At 52.6% G+C, this 22,586-nt stretch overlaps 1 protein-coding gene and 1 pseudogene across 1 annotated transcript in view; one reads left to right on the top strand and one right to left on the bottom strand.

The window, feature by feature from the left end:
• LOC119952149 (oocyte zinc finger protein XlCOF6-like) overlaps window positions 1-22,586 on the top strand; it is a 67,987-nt gene that overhangs the window by 20,643 nt on the left and 24,758 nt on the right. Inside the window, exon 5 of the mRNA XM_038775739.1 lies at window positions 6,653-6,656. Coding sequence (XP_038631667.1) covers window positions 6,653-6,656 — 4 coding nt within the window. The remainder of the gene's footprint in view (window positions 1-6,652; window positions 6,657-22,586) is intronic.
• On the bottom strand, window positions 18,577-20,196 carry LOC119952366 (annotated as a pseudogene).

Here is a 22,586-nt window from a genome sequence, read left to right on the forward strand (position 1 = left end):
CAGACTCTCGACATTCTCAATGCCATCGCCAATGGCTCTATAGCCAGGGCGAAAAGCAGTGGGGAGAGTGGGCGCCCCGCCTCGTCCCCCGGTGCAGCCTAAAATAACCCCAAGCTCATGTGGTTCGTCCGCACACTCTGCACTGGTGCCTGAAACAGCAGCCGGACCCAATCCACAAACTCCTGCCCAAACCCAAACTGCCCCAGGATCTCCCACAAATAGTCCCACTCCACCCGATCAAAGACCTTCTCCACGTCCACCACCTCCACCTCTCGTCCCTCGGGCGGCATCAACGTCACGTTTAGCAACCTCCTGATATTAGCCACCAGATACTTCCCCTTCACGAACCCCACCTGGCCCTCCCATATCATCCCTGACCACACAGTCCTGAATTCACGAGGCCAAGATTCTGGCCAATAACTCGGTATCCACGTTTAACAGTGAGATCGGCCTATACGACCCACACTGCTCCGGATCATTATCCCGCTTCAAAATCAAAGCGCTCGAGACCTGCGACAGCGTCACTCCCTCGCCTCGTTAAATGTCCTCATCAACAAGGGCCCAAGAACCCCCGAGAACATTTTGTAAAACTCCACTGGATATCGATCCGGGAACTTGTCCGACTGCATCACCTCCAGCCCCTCCACCACTTAGAACATAATACAGTACAGCACAGAACAGGCCCTTCGGCCCTCAATGTTGTGCCGAGCCATGATCACCCTACTCAAACCCACGTATCCACCCTATACCCGTAACCCAACAACCCCCCCCTTAACCTTACTTTTATTAGAACAATACGGGCAATTTAGCATGGCCAATCCACCTAACCCGCACATCTTTGGACTGTGGGAGGAAACCGGAGCACCCGGAGGAAACCCACGCACACAGGGGGAGGACGTGCAGACTCCACACAGACAGTGACCCAGCCGGGAATCGAACTTCTACCAGCCTAATGGGGGCCCCAGTTCCTCTTCCACCCTCGGGAACTCCAACCCCTCCAAAAACCGCCTCATTCCCTCCACCCCAGCTGGGAGTTCCAACTCATACAGCCTACTGTAGAAATCCCAAAACACCCCATTCACCCCCACTGTGTGTGCCCCCTCCCACTGCCCCCCCCCCACTGCTCCTCCCCCCCCACTGTCCTTCACTTTCCCGATCTCCCTCACTGCCTCCTGCTTCCTCAACATGCTGCTCGCCTTCTCACCAGATTCATAAACCGTCTCTCTCGCCCTTCTCAGCTGCCCAACCACCTTCCCCGTGGATAACAACCCAAACTCCATCTGGAGCTTCTGCTGCTCCTTCAGCAGCCCCGCCTACGGGGACTCCGAGCACCTCCTGTCCACCTGCAGGATCTCCACCAGCCTTTCCATCTCCAGCCACTCTCCCTTCCCCCTGTGTGCCCGAGATAAACTCCCCCTTCACTACTGCCTTCAATGCTTCCTACAATGTGGCTGCTGAGACCTCCCCTGTGTCATTTAGCTCCACAAACCCCCTAATAAGAACTAGGAACAGGAGTAGGCCATCTGGCCCTTCGAGCCTGCTCCTCCACTCAATGAGATCATGGCTGATCTTTTATGGACTCAGATCCACTTTCCCGCCCGAACACCATAACCCTCTATTCTTCATAAAACTATATCTTTACCTTGAAAACATTTATATGAAGAGGCCTCAACTGCTTCACTGGGCAGGGAATTCCATGGATTCACAACCCTTTGGGTGCAGAAATTCCTCCTAAACTCAGTCCTAAATCTGCTTCCCCTTATTTTGAGGCTATGTCCCCTAGTTCTGCTTTCACCCACCAGTGGAAACAACCTGTCTGCATCTATCCCATCTAGTCCCTTCATAATTTTATATGTTTCTATAAGATCCCCTCTCATCATTCTAAATTCCAATGAGTACAGTCCCAGTCTACTCAACCTCTCTTCGCAATACAACCCCTTCAGCTCTGGGATTAACCTTGTGAATCTCCTCTGCACACCCTCCAGCGCCAATACATCCTTTCTCAGGTAAGGAGACCAAAACTGAACACAATACTCCAGATGTGGCCTCACTAACACCTTATACAATTGTAGCATAACCTCCCAAGAGTTAAACTCCATCCCTCGAGCAATGAAGGACAAAATTCCATGTGCCTTCTTAATCGCCTGTTGCACCTGTAAACCAACTTTTTGCGACTCATGCACGAGCACACCCAGGTCTCTCTCACCACAAAATAACAACCCCAATCCACATCAAACACCAACACCAACCACCTGCTCACCCCCCACTGCACTTCCTTGAGCTAGCCCGCCCAGCTAGCCCGGTAGCCCCCGCCCATGGCACCGAGCATCCTACACCCCACTGATTCTCCTCCCCTCCGCTCAGACATCCTCCCAGTGCAAACTTAACAACACCCACCCAACACAAAGAAAAGAGCAACCCACCCCCCCCCTCCCCCCACCAAGAACAAACTCCGAGCAATGGTCCCAAACACAATACAAAAACAAACAGAAAGCAAACATCTCCTCAAACATTCAGTGTCCTCCTTCTCCTGCCAGTTCATTGTCACTGACAAATTCCATCGCCTCCTCCGGCATCCCAAAGTACAGCTCCTGACCCTTATAGGTCACCCACAGGCCGCCGGGTACAGCATGCCAAATTTCACCCCCTTCTTAAAGAGGGCCGCCTTCACAATGCTGAAGCCTGCTCTCCTCTTGGCCAGCTCTGCACCCAGGTCCTGATACATGCAAAGCTCACTGCCCTCCCAGGTACAGCGCCTCGCCTGCCTGATCCACCTCAGGATCCGCTCCTTATCCAGGAACCGGTGCAAGCGCACCACCATCGCCCTTGGCGTCTCGTTCCCCTGCGGCTTCCTCATCAGTGCCCTGTGCACCCGATCCACTTCCAAGGGTCGTTCAAATGTCCCCTCACCCAGCAACTTCTCGAACAAGCGAGCCACACACACATGCCAGCGTCTGCTCCCTCGCTGCCCTCCGGCAGTCCCATGATCCTCGGGTTTTGCCTGCCAGACCGATTCACCAGGTCCTCCACTTTCTCCTGCAGCCGCCCCTGATTATCCCGCATCAACCCCACCTCCGCTTCCATCAAGGTGAGCTACTCCCCATGCTCCACCATCGTCTCCTCCACCTTCCGGATCACCTGGTTCTGGGCCTCCAGATTTGCCTCCAGGCGGTCGATCCCCGCTTTTAATCAGGTCCACCATCCTAGCCAGGTCCTCCAGATTCTCCTTCCTCTGCTAGGGTGAACTTCTCGTTCAGAAAGCCCACCAGCTGCTCCATCGACCATTGAGAGGGCAGGATCAGTCCCTGACCCTCCGCCATCTTCTCCTGTGTCGCAGGCACCACCCCAACTATCTCCAACTATTCCATTCTTTTTAGACAACTTCTGGTCCACAAATATATCCACCGGTGGTACCCTCTGTCCTTCCACTCCTCCTGCAACTTTATAAATCAACAAATCCACCTGCTAGCAAGGGAAAAAGTCAGAAAATTCCACCACGGGCAGGAACCACCAAATGTGCAACCACTCACACCATGGCCGCCACCGGACATCCCCCTTTCTAACTTTGTATTGTCCATAGTGTCAGCCGTGGCTCAGTGGGCAGCTCTCTCACCTCTGAGTCAGAAGGTTGTGAATTAAAATCCCAGTACAGGGACCTGAGGGCAGAAATCACATCCAACATTCCTGGTCCCAGCACTGAGGGAGTGCTGCACTGTCTGAACAGCTTATTTCATAGCAGACTGTTAGCGCAGCAACTCAGGAAGAGGGAGAAGGCCAGTGAAATAAGTAGAGTGATGGATGGGATGGGGCGCAAAGTGGAGGACCCGGCAGGGTTGAATAGGGTATTCCGGGATTTCTATCGCAAGCTGTATATTTCGGAGCCGCCGGAAGAACCGGAGGAGATTAAAAGGTTTCTGGACGGGTTAACATTCCCAACAGCAGGTGGGGGGCGGGTGGATGAGCTGGGGGCCCCGATTAGAGTGGAGGAGGTATTGGGGGGCCTAAAGGCCATGCAGTCGGGGAAAGGCCCGGGGCCGGATGGATACCCAGTAGAGTTCTATAGGAAGTTTTCTGAGCTGGTGGGTCCGGTCTTGGCGAAGGTTTTCAATGAGGCAAGAGACAGAGGGACCCTGCCGCCGACAATGTCACAAGCCACTATATCACTGATATTGAAGCGGGGTAAAGACCCGGAGGCGTGCAGGGTCCTACAGGTCAATCTCGCTGATTAATGTTGACGCCAAGCTCCTGGCAAAGGTACTGGCGGTTAGAATGGAGGACTGCGTAGCGGAGGGGATTGGGGAGGACCAAACTAGGTTCGTGAAAGGTAGGCAGCTGGCGGCCAACCTGAGAAGATTACTTAATGTGATAATGATGCCCCCGGCGGGCAGTGAGGTGGAGGTAGTGGTGGCTATGGACGCCAAGAAGGCCTTTGACCGGGTGGAGTGGGACTATCTATGGGAGGTGCTCGGATGGTTTGGGTTCGGGGAGGGATTGGTGGATTGGATCAAATTATTATATCAGGCCCTGAGGGCCAGCGTCAGGACCAACAGAGAAGTGTTGGAGTACTTTAGGCTGTACCGAGGGACTAGACAGGGCTGCCCGCTCTCCCCGCTGCTGTTTGCGCTGGCCATAGAGCCGCTGGCGATTGTGCTGAGAGCCGCAGAGGGATGGAAGGAGATGGTGAGGGGCGGGGTAGAACATAGGTTCTCTCTTTACGCGGACGATCTTCTCCTGTACATTTCGGACCCAGTGGCCGGGATGGGAAGTATATTGGGAATGTTGAGGAAGTTCGGCCAGTTTTCAGGATACAAATTAAATACGGCCAAGAGTGAAATGTTTGTGGTACAGGCAAGGGGCCAGGAGAACAGATTGAGAGGGCTACCGTTTAGGCTGGTTGAGGAAAATTTCCGGTATTTGGGAATCCAGGTGGCACCCATCCCGGCCACTGGGGCAGGCTGCACAAGTTAAATTTGGCCAGGGTGGTGGAGCAAATGAAGGGAGAGTTTCGGAGATGGGATGCACTCCCGCTGTCGCTGGCAGGGAGGGTGCAGACTGTAAAGATGACAATCCTCCCTAGATTTCTGTTTGTTTTTCAGTGCCTCCCGATCTTTGTCCCACAGTCCTTCTTCAAAAGAGTTAACAGGATGATCATGAGCTTTGGGCGGGAAAATCCCCGCGGGTGAAGAAGGCGATGCTGGAGTGGAACCGCAGCGAGGGAGGGCTGGCTTTGCTGAGTCTGATTAATTATTACTGGGCGGCCAACATCGCTATGATAAGGAAGTGGATGGTGGGTACGGGGTCTATCTGAGAGCGGATGGAGGCGGCTTCGTGCAGAGGCTCCAGCCTGGCAGCCCTGGTCACGGCTCCTCTACCGCTGCTGCCGGCCAGATACTCCACCAGCCCGGTAGTGGTGGCGACCCTGCAGATATGGGGCCAGTGGAGGAGGCATGTAGGGGAGATGGGGGCATCGGTTTGGGCACCAATTTGCGACAACCATCGGTTTGCCCCCGGGAGTATGGATGGGGGGTTTCGAGCATGGCGGCGGGCAGGAGTGGGAAGGGTGGGTGATATGTTCCTGGAAGGGAGCTTTGCAAGTTTGAGGAGCTTGGAGGAGAAATTTGGTCTGGTATGGGGAAATGATTTTAGATACCTACAGTTGCGGGACTTTGTTCGTAGACAGGTCCCATCTTTCCCACGCCTCCCGCCAATGGGGATCCAAGACAGAATAGTCTCTGGGGGGAAGAAGGGGAGGGTAGAGTCTCTGATATTTATAAGGTGCTCATGAGGGAGGAAGGGTCCCTGACGGAGGAACTGAAACTTAAATGGGAGGAGCCAGGTGGGGAAATGGAGGACGGGCTGTGGGCAGTGGCCCTGAGTAGAGTGAATTCGACCGCAACATGTGCTAGGTTCGGGCTGATTCAATTTAAGGTCGTTCACCGGGCCCACATGACGGTGGCTCGGATGAGCAAATTCTTTGGGATAGAGGACAAATGCGCTAGGTGCGCGGGGGGACCAGTGAACCACGTTCACATGTTTTGGGCATGCCCTGAGCTGAGGGGGTACTGGGAGGGATTTGCGGGCGTCATGTCCCGGGTGCTAAAAACAAGGGTGGCGATGGGTCCAGGGGTGGCAATTTGTGGGGTTTCGGAAGACCCGGGAGTCCAGGGGGAGAAAGAGGCCGATGTTTTGGCCTTTGCTTCCCTGATAGCCCGGCGATGAATACTATTGGCGTGGAGGGACTCAAAGCCCCCGAAGACTGAGTTGTGGCTTTCGGACATGTCGAGTTTCCTGGATATGGAAAAAATTAAGTTTGCCTTGAGGGGATCTGGACAGGGGTTCGCCCGGAGGTGGCAACCATTTATTGACTTCTTTGCGGGAGAGTGAGCGTCAGCGGGGTGGGGGGGAAGAGTAGGAGGGATAAAATGGCGGGTAATACCGGTGGGAGAGGAGCGGGCTTGTGCAGTAGGTTATGATTGAAGTATTGAATATACGTGGATGTTTGCACATTTTTGCCTTTTTTTGCTTTCTTTCTGTTGATGTCTGTAACTGTTTACAAAGCCAAAAACTACCTCAATAAAATTGTTTATTAAAAAAAAAAGAACAGCTTATTTCAAATAAGATGTTAAACTGAGGCCCTGTCTGCCCCGCTCAGGTGGGTGTAAAAGTTCCCACAGCCACTATTTTGAAGAAGAGCAGGGGTCCTGGTCAATATTTATCCCTCAATCAGCATCACTAAAAACAGATCATCTGCTCATTATCACATTGCTGTGTGTGGGATCTTGCTGTGTTTAAATTGGCTGCTGAATTTCCTACATTACAACAGTGACTACACTTCAAAAATACTTCATTGGCTGGGACGTCCTGTGGTTGTGAAAGGCGCTATAGAAATGCATGTTTTTAAAATGAAGGTTTATGTTAAAAGATCTTGTTATCTGGAACTTAATTGATTTCAGCCACCCCCAACTTACCATTTAGTAAATTCACTTTGGTTCAGACAAGACTTTAACCAATTAAGGCAAAGGCAGAATTCTCAGGCTAGTAAATTTCAAGAGATTCATGAGATGAAAAAGTTTACTGAACAACTTTAAGACACAGGGCTGGATTTTCCGATCCTGTGGCCAAGTCCATTGCTATGCCCCCGCACCGATCCTCCACCCGGTGGGGGGGTAGCAGTCGCTCAGCGTAAAGCCCGACTTTACCTGATGAACGGCCGCAGAATGGCCGAGTCCTTGGCTCCGCATGTGCATGGCAGCTGCCGCGCTGTGCAACATGGCGTCGGCCACACGCGGACCACACCTGCCAAAAACCGCCCCCCTGTAACCAGCCTCGCCACCCCCGCCAGTCCCCCCACTCCCACGAAGCCCCCCATGGCAGCGGAGCAGCTACCCTTCCCCCCGTGACTGTGGCAGCGCTGGACTCAGTCCGCCGCTGCCACGCGAAGTCCCCGAACGTGTGAGCACAGGCGAGTGGTGCCGTCGGGGACTCGGACCATCGGGGGTGCAGTATCTGGGGAGGGTCTCAGATGACCTCTTCAAGTTTCACCGTTTTTGAGTGGCCGGAGAATCGCAAAAATGCCGCCGCCCCCGATTCCACCGGAAAAGCCGATTCTCCGCCTAATCGCCAAACACGGTGATCGGAGAATCCAGCCCATTGACTTTTCCAACTTCATGCGGGTGATCAGTCTGTAGCAGCGTAACCCTCTCTGGCTCCTTCTTTGACAGTAATTCTTGTGGAATTCAGCCTCGGGAGTCTGGCTCCATCTTTGACAGTAATTTCCTTGGAACGCGGCCTCGGGAATCTTCAGTACTTGGCCAGCAAGGAAGACCTTCAGAACGTCTACTTTTATCCCCAAAGTGACCATTACCTCACGTCAGAGTTGGGTCTGTTGCAACATGACCATTGGTCAATTTGGTCACTGGATTCATTTAATTGGATCCCCAATTACTGACACCACTTTCTCTCATTATCTCAGACAGGAATACAATAGAAATGTTTCATACTATCCCTTTATCTAATTCTATACAATCCCTTATTCATACAGTTTCAAATGTTGAGGCTAATCAGAGCTTGAAGGTCTCTCTTGCCGGTACATTTATCCTCATTGCATTTTTTACATACATAGAAATTAAGTGTTTACATTTTTACAGCAAATAAAACTGAAGCCGTGATCTAATGGCCATATTGATCCAGGTGAGCCGGTTAGTCCGCTGGAGAGTCCGGAATTGGGAACCACGCCAAGCGCTAATCAGTTTCCGACCTAACCAGCCCACACCCGTTGGCGAGGTCGAGTGCCAATGAAGGCCAATATCCATCCCATTAACGGAAGGACCCTCTAATAGCCGCCGGTGATCTAACCGGCTCCCCAGCAAGCGGTCACACGGGTGCCGAGTGTTACTGGTCCACACAGACATGGACCAGGCATCACGGCACCCGAGGGGTCTCCCGGGCCATTGGAGGCCCTGGAGTGGTCAGGGTGGACCCCTGGCCTTCCCCCGGAACATAGGTACCTTGGCACTGCCGGATAGCACCTTGGCACTGAAAACTTGGGTATATCACACTCTGCCCATTCATGAAGATCACTCAAAGACTGAGGATTGATATTCTCTCCATTTCAAATACCGTGTGAAAATCCAAACCCAGTATATCATGAAATTATTAGATTTAAAACAGAACGAGCTGTTGGGATTCACTGCCTGACAACGGTGCAGGAAGTAAATTCTTTTTTTTTTTTTAAATCATTTTTATTGAGAAATTTTGATTTTATACAACATTGACGCACCTTAGTAAAATACCGAAAATAACGATAATATTAACAATCATATACATTCGCCCCATCCCCATGAACAACCCAGCATTTTAACAACAACGCAAATTAACACACTATAAAGTTACAGAATAAACACTACAATAATGCACCCCCCCCCCCCCCCCCCCCGGGTTGCCGCTGCTATTGACCCAGTTACCTATCTCTGAGTCAGGAAGTCCAGAAAAGGCTGCCATCGTTTATAGAACCCTTGTATTGATCCTCTCAGGGCAAATTTGACCTTTTCCAATTTTATAAATCCCGCCATGTCACTGATCCAGGTCTCCATGCTTGGGGGCCTTGCATCCTTCCATTGTAACAGAATCCTTCGACGGGCTACTAGGGACGCAAAGGCCAGGACACCGGCCTCTTTCGCCTCCTGCACTCCCGGCTCTACCGTAACTCCAAAAATCGCGAGTCCCCACCCTGGTTTGACCCTGGATCCAACCACCCTCGACACCGTCCCCGCCACCCCCTTCCAGAATTCTTCCAGTGCTGGGCATGCCCAGAACATATGGGCGTGGTTCGCAGGACTCCCCGAACATCTGGTGCACCTGTCCTCACCCCCGAAGAACCTACTCATCCTAGTCCCGGACATGTGGGCCCGGTGCAGCACCTTAAATTGGATGAGACTAAGCCTCGCACATGAGGAGGAAGAGTTGACTCTCTCCAAGGCCTCCGCCCAAGTCCCGTCCTCTATCTGCTCCCCGAGTTCCTCCTCCCATTTAGCCTTCAGCTCCTCCACTGACGACTCCTCCACCTCCTGCATTACCTTATAGATGTCAGACACCTTCCCCTCTCCTACCCACACCCCCGAAAGCACTCTGTCCATCGTCCCCTGCGAGGGCAGCAAAGGGAATCCCTCTACCTGTCGTCTAGCAAACGCCTTTACCTGCAGGTATCTGAACATGTTCCCCTGGGGAAGGCCAAATTTATCTTCCAGTTCCCCCAGGCCCGCAAACCTCCCGCCAATAAACAGGTCCCTCGATTTGCTGATGCCCGCCCTTTGCCACCCCCCCTAAATCCCCCATCCGTGTTCCCCGGGATGAACCGATGGTTGCCACCCAGTGGAGCCCCCATCGAGCCCCCTGTTTCCCCCCGATGCCGTCTCCACTGTCCCCAGATTCTTAGGGTCGCCGCCACCACCGGGCTCGTGGTAAAACTCTTAGGGGAGAGCGGCAACGGCGCCGTTACCATGGCACCCAGGCTCGTACCTCTACATGACGGCATCTCCATTCTTTTCCATGCCGCCCCTCCCCCCTCCATCACCCATTTACGCACCATTGACACATTGGCTGCCCAATAGTACCCCAGAAGGTTGGGCAGCGCCAGCCTGCCTCTAACCCTTCCTCGCTCCAGGAACACCCTCCTCACTCTCGGAGTCCCATGTGCCCACAGAAAGCTCAGAATACTGCCGGTCACTCTCCTAAAGAAGGCCCTGGGGATAAATATGGGCAGGCACTGAAAAAGGAACAAGAACCTCGGAAGCACTGTCATTTTGACGGACTGCACCCTCCCCGCCAACGACAATGGCAGCATGTCCCACCTCCTGAACTCCTCCTCCATCTGATCTACCAGTCTGGTAAAGTTATGCTTGTGGAGAGTCCCCCAGTCCCTGGCCACTTGCACCCCCAGGTACCTAAAGCTCTCCCCTGCCCGCCTAAGCGGGAGCCTACCAATTCCTTCCTCCTGGTCTCCAGGGTGCACCACAAACACCTCGCTCTTGCCTAAGTTTAATTTATAACCTGAGAAAGGTCCCAAACTCGGCTAGTAACTCCATCACTCCCGGCATCCCTCCCACCGGGTCCGCCACATACAGTAACAGGTCGTCGGCATACAACAACACCCCATGTTCCTCTCCACCGCGCACCAAGCCTCTCCACCTCTCTGAATCTCTCAATGCCATCGGCAGCGGCTCGATTGCCAGTGCAAACAAGGGGGGCAAGGGGCAACCCTGCCTGGTCCCTCGGTAAAGCCGGAAGTACTCTGACCTCCTCCTATTCGTGGCCACACACGCCATCGGGGCCTCATATAGCAGCCTTACCCATCTAATGAACCCTTCACCAAATCCAAACCTCCCCAACACCTCCCATAGGTACCCCCACTCCACTCTATCGAAGGCCTTCTCCGCATCCAGCGCCACCACTATCTCTGCCTCCCCCTCAATCGCCGGCATCATAATGACATTCAGCAATCTCCGCACATTCGTGTTCAGCTGCCTTCCCTTCACAAAACCTGTCTGGTCCTCATGCACAACCCCTGGCACACAGTCCTCTATCCTGGTGGCCAGGATTTTTGCCAGCACCTTAGCATCCACGTTGAGGAGAGATATGGGCCTGTATGAACCACACTGCTGGGGGTCCTTGTCCTTCTTTAAAATTAACGAGATCAGCGCCCGTGACATCGTCGGGGGCAAAGTCCCCCCTTCCCACGCTTCGTTGAGTGTCCGCACCAGCAAGGGGCCCACTAGGTCCACAAACTTTTTATAAAATTCCACCGGGAACCCATCCGGCCCCGGTGCCTTCCCTGACTGCATCTGCCCGATCAGCCTTAACTAGCTCCTCCAGCTCAATCGGCGCACCCAGCCCCTCCACCTTCTCCTCCTGCACCTTCGGGAAAGAAAGCCTGTCAAGGAACCTCTCCATTCCCCTCCTCTCCCCCGTTGGCTCCGACCGGTACAGTTCCCCGTAAAAGTCCTTGAAGACCTCATTCACTTCTACCCCCTTCCGCACCACATTCCCACTCTTGTCTCTCACTCCAGCAATCTCCTTAGCCGCATCCCGCTTACGGAGCTGATGAGCCAGCATCCTACTCGCCTTTTCACCATGTTCGTACACTGCCCCTTGTGCCTTCCTCCACTGTGCCTCCGCCTTTCTAGTGGTCAGCAAATCAAATTTAGCCTGCAGGCTGCGCCTCTCCCCCAACAGTCCCTCCTCTGGTGCCTCTGCATACTTCCTGTCCACCTCCAGCATCTTTCCCACCAGTCTATCCCTCTCACTCCTCTCCCTGTGTGCCCGGATGGATATCAGCTCCCCACGAATTACTGCCTTCAGGGCTTCCCAGACCATCCCCACCTGAACCTCCCCCGTATCATTCACCTCAAGGTACCCCTCAATACTTGCCCGGACCCTCCTACACACCTCCTCCTCCACCAACAACCCCACATCCAACCGCCACAACGGGCGCTGGTCCCGCACCTCCCCCATCTCCAACTCCATCCAATGCGGAGCGTGGTCGGAGATTGCAATGGCCGAATACTCGGCCTCCTCCACTCTCGGAATCAGTCCCCTACTCACCACGAAGAAATCTATCCGAGAGTAGACCCTATGTACGTGGGAGAAGAAAGAGTACTCGCGTGCCCTCGGCCTCACAAGCCTCCATGGATCCACTCCACCCATCTGATCCATAAACCCTCTCAGTACCTTGGCCGCCGCCGGCCTCCTACCCATCCTAGAGCTGGACCGATCCAGTGAAGGATCCAACACCGTATTAAAGTCCCCCCCTATGATCAGACCTCCCGCCTCCAGATCCGGGATCCGTCCCAACATACGCCTCAAAAAGCCCGCATCGTCCCAATTTGGGGCATACACACTAGCCAGTACCACCTTCTCTCCTTGTAGCCTGCCCCTAACCATCACATACCTACCCCCCTTATCCGCCACCACCTCCGATGCCTCAAACAACACATTTTTCCCCACCAGAATCGCCACTCGACGGTTCCTCACATCCAACCCCGAGTGGAAAACCTGCCCCACCCATCCCTTCCTCAGGCGGACCTGGTCCGCCACCCTCAGGTGGGTCTCCTGAAGCATTGCCACATCCGCCTTTAGCCCCTTCGGGTGAGCCAGTACCCTCGACCGCTTCACCGGCCCATTCAACCCTCTCACATTCCAGGTGACCAACCGGATCAGAGGGCGTCCCGTCCCCCTCCCCCGTCGGCTAGCCATAGCCCGTCGACTGCCCGCCCCAGGCCAGCACCCCCTGCTCGACCCCGTCCCCATAGCGACAACCCCTCACCTCTGTCCCCCCAGCCCCCACCAGCTCCTTCTTGACCCTACCAGCAGCAACCCGGTATTCCCCTTTCCCCCCCCTCCCTTCCCCCCCAGGCTAGGAACCCTTCCAGCCGCGAACCGTCCTCCATTGTACTTCCGTGGGTCAGCTAACTTCTGCTGACCCCGGAAACTCCCGCCAATAGCCCGACCCCTCCCGAAGTGGGATCATCCCCCAATCTATCCCTCCTCCTGGCACCGCTCCAGCGTGGGGAAGAACCAGTTAAGGCCCCACCTCCCCCGTCACCGTCTCCGCCCCCCAGCCCCGCAGCGCGGGAAACCAGAGGAAAGCCCTGCGCTTTTGCCCTGCCCCACCACACCTTTCTGACGCAGCTCCCAAATATCAGCCCCCCTCCATACCCCCACTCCGACATAGAATACAACATACCCCCCCCGACCCTCCCCTCAAGATACACAGCCCAAACAATGCCCCACAGCACAAAAACAAAAACATAGCAGAACAACCCCTCCGTAAATAACCATATCAAAATTGCAAAAGTACTAAAACAAGAAGAAAAAAACAGAAGAAAAAGAGAACACAGCAACAGCAGAATCCAGCACTAATATCTTACAGCCGACCTCGCAACCCCCAACCCCTAGTTCAAGTCCAGTTTCTCCGTCCGCACGAAGGCCCACGCCTCCTCCGGGGAATCGAAAAATAATGGTGCCGGTCCAAATAAGTTACCCACAGGCGCGCGGGCTGCAACATTCCGAACTTTATCTTTTTTCTATAAAGCACCTCTTTCGTCCGATTAAATCCGGACCGCCGCTTAGCCACCTCCGCACTCCAGTCCTGGTAGATCCGCACTACCCCATTCTCCCAATTGCTGCTCTTCACCTTCTTGGCCCAGCGCAGCACGCACTCCCGATCACTGAACCGGTGGAACCTCACCAGCACCGCACGCGGGGGTTCGTCTTCCTTGGGCCTCCTGGCCAGCACCCTGTGCGCTCCCTCCAGCTCCAAGGGCAGACGGAGAGACCCGGCCCCCACTAGCGAATTCAGCATTACAGCCACATAGGCTGTCAGGTCCGATCCCTCTAGCCCCTCCGCAAGGCCCAAGATCCGCAGGTTTTTCCGCCTCATGCGGTGATCCAGCTCCTCGAAGCGTTCCTGCCACTTCTTGTGGAGTGCTTCGTGCCCCTCCACCTTACTCACGAGGACCACGGCCTCCTCCTCTCGTTCAATGGCCTGCATCTGCAACTTCTTGATGGCAGCACCCTGGGTGGACTGAATCTCTGACAGCCTTCTGTTCGTTTCCTGCAGAGAGCTCAGTACTTCATCCTTGAATTCTTTAAAGCAGCGCAGGAGATCAGTTTGTTGTTTCTGGGCCCAGAGTCTCCATTCCTCTGGAGCTCTGTCGGCGGCCATCTTGGATCCCTTCCCCCGTTTTTTCTGAGGAGCTGCTGCTGTTTTTTCCCCCTTTCCACTCCGAGTTCGAGGCATGGACTGCAGGGAAAGTCGTTCAGCACACCTTCCCCCAACGGGAGATGTCGAAAAATTTCCGTTTTGGGCTCTCAAAAGAGCCGAAAAATCTCTTTAAAACGGGAGCTCCCAAATGTGTGGCTTACTGCTCCATCACAGCCACCGGAAGTCCCAGGAAGTAAATTCAACTGTAACTTTCACAAGGGAACTGGACAGGTTCTGTGGGAAAATAAACTTGCCGAGCGATGGGACTAATTAGACTGAAAGAGCTAGCATGGGAACGATGGGCGGGATGGCCTTTCTGTGCTCTCTGAGACTCGTTTGTATTTGAAGGAAGTGGGAAATACCTGGAAGCCACTTCCTACGATGGGAGTAGAAGCAGAGATAATGGAATATTTCCAAAAGATTGGATGATCACTTGAGGAAAATAAGTCGACAGGGATATGAGAAAAGAACGGGGCAATGGTTTGATCCACAAGTTGTGAATCTTTGGGATTCTCTACCCCAGAGGGCTGTGGGAGCTCAGTCACTGAGTGTGTTTAAAGCTGAGACTGACAGATTTCTAAATACCAATAACACAAAGGGATATTGGGATAGTGTTGGGGGGGGGAGGCATTGAAGTGGATGATCAGCCATGATCATATTGAATGGTGGAGCAGGCTCGATGGGCTGAATGGCCAACTCCTGTCCTATGTTCCAATGATACAAAGATAGGCAGGAAAGTAAATTGTGAAGAGGACATAGGGAGCTTAAAAATATGTACTTCAGGCGCCTGCTGAACGTGATCATGACCCCATCCGTGGAGAGACAACCTGAGGTGATCGTCTCCCTGGACAGAGAAAAGACCTTTGACAGAGTTGAGTGTAAGTACCTCATAGAGGTACTGAACACAGAACACAGAACAGTACAACACAACCACTGGAGCGGTTTGGGCTTGGAACAGGGTTCACTGCCTGGATGAAACCCCCTGTATAACGCCCCCACCAGCTCTAAATACTTCCAGCCGCACAGAGGCACAAGGCAGGGATGACCGTTATCCCCGCTGCTGTTCTCCCTGGCGATCAAACCACAAGAGATCGCGCTGAGGGTGGCAAAGAAGTGGAAAGGGATCCAGAGAGGAGACACAGAGCTTTGCTCCATGCAGATGATCTGCTCGTCTACATCTCAGACCCGCAAAGCAGCATGGGAGGAATTATGGGGCTTTTGAAAGAGTTTGGAACCTATTTGGGCGACAAAATTAACCTGAGCAAAAGCGGGATCTTCCCGGTGAACCTGCAAGGGGGAGGAGCAGAGCTGGAGTGGCTGCCGTTTAAACAGGCCCGGCACAAATTCCACTACCTGGGGATCCAAATTGCTCATCACTGGACAGGGATCCACAAGTGGAACCTGACCAGCCTGACGGAGGAAGTATAACAGGACCTGCACATTCCCACTCACCCTGGCGGGGAGGGTGCAGACGATCAAAATGAATGTACTGCTCAGGTTCCTCTTCCTTTTTTGAAAACATTTTATTGATGCATTTGTAATTTTCACAGTTCAACAATTTAACATTCTAAACAAACGAGCAGACCGACACCCACAACAACATCACCATGAAATTCCCAATTACTCACCCCGCCCGAGCTGCTAACTACCCGTATATTCGATTCCCCGTCCTTATTTTACACTGCCGAGCCTCCCATTCCCCCCCGCCGAGCCTCCCATTCCCCCCCCCCGCCGAGCCTCCCATTCCCCCCCCCCCCCCGCCGAGCCTCCCATTCTCCCCCCCGCTAAGCCTCCCATCCCCCCCCGCTGAGCCTCCCATTCCCCCCACCGCTGAGCCTCCCATCCCCCCACCCCTGCCGAGCCTCCCATTCCCCCCCCCCGCCGAGCCTCCATTCCCCCCACCCCTGCCGAGCCTCCCATTCCCCCCCCCCCCCGCCGAGCCTCCCATTCCCCCCCCCCCGCCGAGCCTCCCATTCCCCCACCCCTGCCGAGCCTCCCATTTCCCCCCCCCGGCCGAGCCTCCCATTCCCCCCCCCCCCCCCCCCCCCCCCGCTGAGCCTCCCATTCCCCCACCCCTGCCGAGCCTCCCATTTCCCCCCCCCCGGCTGAGCCTCCCATTTCCCCCCCCCGGCTGAGCCTCCCATTCCCCCACCCCTGCCGAGCCTCCCATTCCCCCCCCCCGCCGAGCCTCCCATTCCCCCCCCCCGCTAAGCCTCCCATTCCCCCCCCCGCTGAACCCGTTCCCACCCAGCAACTCAAACTCCTCCTCGAGTGTCTCCAGGCTCGGGAAACCCTCCTCAATGAAGAGATCACCAAATCTCTCAATCCCTGCCCGCTGCCATTTTCTAAAGCCTCCGACCAATCCTCCCGGAATAAAACAGTGATTGCCACAGATCGGTGACCACACCGACGCCCCCTCCAGTCTCATGTGCTGCCTCCATTGCCCCCACACCCTCAGGGCTGCCACTACCACTGGGCTTGTGGAGTACCGAGCCGGCGAGAACGGCGGAGGCGCCGTTAGTAAAGTCTCCATACTCGTACCTTTACAAGATGCTGCCTCCACTCGTTCCAACACCGACCCCTCCCCCACTTCCTAACTGTTAGCGGGAGAGAATCTCGAAGAAATCACTCAATGCCCAGGGTTACTGGTTCTCGCACCAAACACTTTATTTCGCCGGCGGGGAGATGGCGTCTGTTACAGTCCCAGACCATCTCTCAACTGAACAAAGGAAAACATCCATTCTTATATTTTTCAAAACAGCTGCATAGCCCATTCCGGCCAGACCTTGTCCAATACTGATTATAGATTACATATATTAGATATATATCCAATTAAATTTGACATTACGTAAAGTGGGTTGGTGTCTTACCAACCCCTAACTTCATGAAGAAGTCACTCAAAACTAACTTAAAGTTATGTCTCCTGCCTGCACCTGGAGACCTTGAGCTGGTGAGGATACATTCTGCTCTTTGTCCTGTGGAGCTGTTATCAGTGCTGATAAAATCCTCCCTAAAAACTCCCCATGTATGTTTCACATTCAATTCCTTGATATCAATCATTCCTGCCTCCCTGACTAACTCTGCTGTCTGTCATTAAATGATGTTATTTGTACCAGTTTGCAAGCAACCCAACTAATGATTGTTCAGCAATGTGGCTAGCTCAGCTAACAGCCATTCTGTGTCCTTTCTGATATTAGTAATTCTCAGGTTATAAAATCACAAGCATTGTTTATACACTATCTATTCCTACAAATTGCCTCTGATACAGGCATCTAAGCCAGGGTACCTTTATCTAAAATCTTCTTTCTAAATCTGACTTCAACACTAACCATCGATATGTGGCCGCCCAGTAATAGTTAATAAAATTCGGAAGGGCCAAGCAAAAGTTTGCCATCCGAGGTCGGAAGAGGATTCCACAAACCGTGGGAGCCGTTCACTTGGTTGTTCCGAGACCTGTTTGTAGCCAACAGCTTAGAAGACAAAGAACAGGAGAAGGCAGTCATGACGCAGTAAGGAAGGTGGGGGGTTGTGGGATAGGGGAATGAGAGGGGGGCAGGGAGACATGGAACCCAACCATGTCCAACAAAAGAAGCTGAGAAACAGGGGCAGGGGGTCAGGAAAAGAGAAAAAGAGGGGGTGGGTCAGGGCAACAGCCGGAAAAAAAAATAAACAGTGGGGAACGAAAAACAGGAAACCACAACCACCACTGTGAATAATGCGAGAAAAAGAACAACCGTGTACGTATGTACACACTGATCCTTCTTCTGTATACCACAAAAAACTCAATAGAGAGAGAGCGAGAGCCCCTGGTAAATATGTAATAATTCCTTAAATATTAGCTATTCTATGTCTCCCATCAGTTTCCCAGTCCACCTTAGACAACTTGCCCCCCATACCCTGATGGCGTTCTTCTGTGAGCAACACCCAGATAAATTAAACAAAGAAATCCATGTAACCATCACGGCCCATCTTCATGGCAATGTGGCAGGATTTGGGGGGATCCAAACAGAAATGCAAACTGAATATCTTCTCACTTGCGAAACATCCTTTTATTCTGTGATCCTTATGAAATTTGAAACCAGGTATTCTCAACAAGACAAAGAGAATCAGCCCACTGGAGGCAAAGTCGTGAGACCGGCCAGTCCAGCAGAAAGTAACCCTCGGACCCTCCCCATTGACCAACTGACAGAATGAACAAACTGCAGTGCTGGATGTAACTGAGCAGGAACAATAACAGCAGAATCCAATCCCTGTAATCACTGGCCAATTTATTGGTGTCTCAGCAGATGCAATGAATCATGCTTTGCCTTCCCACATTAAGAGGAGGTGACTGGCCTCTACCCAGTGTGAACTCGCTGGTGACTCTGCAGGTTGGATGACTGAGTGAATCCCTTGCCACACCGAGAGCAGGTGAATGGCCTCTCCCCAGTGTGAACTCGCTGGTGTGTCTGCAGGTTGGATGAATCACTGAATCCCTTCCCACACTGAGAGCAGGTGAATGGCTTCTCCCCAGTGTGAACCCGCTGGTGTCTCTTCAGAATAGATAAGCGAGTGAATCCTTTCTTACACACAGAACAGGTGAATGGCCTCTCCCCAGTATGATCTCGCTGGTGCGCCTTCAGACTAGATAAGCGAGTGAATCGCATCCCACACTGAGAGCAGGTGAATGGCTTCTCGCCAGTGTGAACTCGCTGGTGTGTCTTCAGGTCAGATAATCGAGTGAATCCTTTCTCACACACAGAGCAGGTGAATGGCCTCTCCACTGTGTGGTCTCTCTGGTGCTTCTTCAGACTAGATAAGTGAATGAATCTCTTCCCACACTGAGAGCAGGTGAACGGCTTCTCGCCAGTGTGAACTTGCTGATGTGTCTTCAGATTAGATAACCGAGTGAATCCTTTCTCACACACAGAGCAGGTGAATGGCCTCTCCCCAGTGTGAACCCGCTGGTGTGACTGAAGGTTAGATAACCGAGTGAATCCTTTCTCACACACAGAGCAGGTGAACGGCTTCTCCCCAGTGTGAACACGCTGGTGTGTCTTCAGGTTAGACAACCGAGTGAATCCTTTCTCACACACAGAGCAGGTGAATGGCCTCTCCCCAGTGTGAACTTGCTGGTGTATCTTCAGACTAGATAAGTGAGTGAATCGCATCCCACACCAAGAACAGGTGAACGGCCTCTCCCCAGTGTGACGTCGCTGGTGTGTCCGCAGGTAGGTTAACTGATTGAATCCTTTCCCACATTGAGAGCAGGTGAATGGCTTCTCCTCAGTGTGAACTCGCTGGTGTTTCTGCAGGTTGGATGAATATCTGAATCCCTTCCCACACTGAGAGCAGGTGAATGGCCTCTCCCCAGTGTGAACTCGCTGGTGTTTCTTCAGGCTGGATAAATGTCCAAATTTTTTCCCACACTGAGAGCAGGTGAATGGCTTCTCCCCAGTGTGAACTCGCTGATGGATCCGCAGGGTGGACAACTGACTGAATCCCTTCCCACACTGAGAGCAGGTGAATGGCCACTCTCCAGTGTGACCTCGCTGATGTGACTTCAGACTGGATAACTGTCTAAATCTCTTCCCACACTGTAAGCAGGTGAACAGCTTCTCCCCAGTGTGAACTCGCTGGTGTGACATCAGGCTGGAGATTTGAGTGAATCCCTTCCCACACTGAGAGCAGGTGAATGGCTTCTCCCCAGTGTGAACTCGCTGGTGTATCCGCAGGGCATATAACCGATTGAATCCCTTCCCACACTGGGAGCAGTTGAACGGCCTCTCCCCAGTGTGAATTCGCTGGTGTGACTGCTGGTGAGACAATTGAGTGAATCCCTTCCCACACACACAGGTGAACGGCCTCTCCCCAGTGTGACTGCGTCGATGAATCTCCAGCTCTGATGGGGCTCTGAATCCCTTCCCACAGTCTCCACATTTCCATGGTTTCTCCATGTTTTGGGTGTCCTCGTGTTTCTCCAGGTTGGACAATCAGCTGAAGCCTCGTCCACACACACAAGTGTAAGGTCTCTCCGCGCTGTGAATGGTGTGATGTTTTTTTCAGGCTGTGTACTGGTTAAAGCTCTTTCCACAGTCAGTGCTCTGGGACACTCTCACTCGGGTGTGTGTGTCTCGGTGCTTTTCCAGTCACACTGATGGTTAAATGTTTTGATGCCGACAGATCCAGAAACATTAATTCTTCTGGATTCAAAGGCCGACGATACTCAGGTCCCAAGGAATCAAGTGTCTCTGTCAGATCGAGACGTGACGATTGAGATTCCTGTCTGTAATTCCTCCTCTTGTAATATCCTGCAGAAGGAGTTTACAAAGTCAACTCAGTATCGGATAGAAATTCAGAACAAACAATTCTAGTTTCCGTATAACACTTTTTCCGCTCTCATTCCCCAATACCTCGTCTCCAATACCTATTCCCCACACCTAGTCTCCAGGGAGGGATGGAGTATTGGAGCAGTAAGTATAACAACCTGACCTCGGGGATTCACGGCCTAGTCTCCAGGCATGGGACTCAGAGGTGCGGAGTATCTGAGCAAACAGTAACAAAACCTTATCTTGGGGATTCACGTCCGAGTCTCCAGGGAGCGGACTCGGAAGGGCAGAGTACCGGAACTGTGCGTATAAAAACCTTACCCCGGGGATTTAGTATTGGAGCTGATAGTATAAAAACCTCATCTCGGGCATTCGCAGCCGAGTCTCCAGGAAGCGGACTCGGAGGGGCAGGGTATCGGAGCAGTGACTGTAGGAAGGATGAGCTAGCTGACCATTGCACCCTGGTACAGGAGGCTATTCAAGCGGGGGGAGGAAGTGGTAGTTGTCGGGGATTCTATAATTAGGGGAACTGATAACATCCTTTGGAAGCAGGACCGAGAGTCCCACAGGGTATGTTGCCTGCCCGGTGCCAGGGTGAGGGGCATCTCTAACCGGCTTGAAAGGATATTGGAGAGGGAGGGGGACGATCCAGTTGTTGGGGTCCACGTAGGGACAAACAACATTAGCAAAACTCGGAAAGAGGACCTGTTTGGGGAAAATCAGGAACTAGGAACAAAATTAAAAAACAGGTCCCAAGGGTTATAATCCCTGGATTATTCCCTGAGCCATGTGCAATTTGGTATAGAGATGAGAAAATTAGGGAAGTAAACACGTGGCTAAAGGAGTGGTGTGGGAAAGAGGGGTTCCATTTCATGGGGCACTGGCATCAGTGTTGGGACAGGAGGGATCTGTACCGTTGGGACGGTCTCCACCTGAACCGATCTGGGATCAGTGTCCACACGGAAAGGATAAACAGGGAGGTAGTCAGGAACCTAACGTCAGGAACTACAGCTAATGGCAACACTACAAATAGTATACTGGTTAAAGCAAAAGTGAAAAATAACAAACAAGCAAATAACAAACAAGTGAATAACAAATAAGCAAATATCAAACAAGCAAATAACAAACAAGCAAATAACAACCAAGCAAATAACAAACAAGCAAATAACAAACAAGCAGTGCTGAGGGAGCGGTCAGGGGGAACAGCCTGATTAAGAGTTCTATTGACAAATGCACGAAGTGTAAGGAATAAACTAGACGAGCTGCAGTCGTAAATGCAAGTTGAAGATTATGATGTTGTCGCTATTACAGAGACTTGGCAGCAGGATGGTCAGGACTGGGAACTAAATATCCCGGTTATAAAGTTTACAGGAGGGACAGAGGCTATGGCAGAGGGGGTGAATCAGCCTTACTGATCAGAAATACTATCACCTCAATGGTGAGGGAGGAAACAATGAGGGGAAAGCATCCAGTGGAGACCATAGGAGTGGAACGGAGGAAGAAAACAATCTAAAACTGTAATGGATGTTGAGTATCGAGCCCCCTGGTGGCAGTTCTGAGGTGCTAGAATTGTATAAAGGCAGAAATTAAGCAAGTGTGTAGCAAAGGCAGAGTAGTATTAATGGGGGATTATAACTGACACACAGATTGGGAGGCAGACAAGCACCTGTCAGAAAGGGAGTGAATTTCTGGAATGTGTCTGGGACAGTTTCCTGCAGCAATATGTTCCAGATGTAACAAGGGGACAGGCAATATTAGATTTAGTTATAAGGGCCAGCACGGTGGTGCAGTGGTTAGCACTGCTGCTTCACGACACCGAGGATCCGAGTTCGATCCCGCCCCAGGTCACTGTCTGTGTGAAGTTTGCACATTCTCCCCATGTCTGCGTGGGTCTCACCCCCACAACCCAAATAGATGTGCAGGGTAGGTCAATTGGCCATGCTAAATTTCCCCTTAAATGGGGAAAGAAAAGTATTGGGTTACTCTAAATTTATTTGAAAAAAGATTTAATTATGAGT

Source organism: Scyliorhinus canicula, chromosome 17 (assembly GCF_902713615.1).
Source record: "Scyliorhinus canicula chromosome 17, sScyCan1.1, whole genome shotgun sequence".
NCBI classification, from domain to species: Eukaryota; Metazoa; Chordata; class Chondrichthyes; order Carcharhiniformes; family Scyliorhinidae; genus Scyliorhinus; species Scyliorhinus canicula.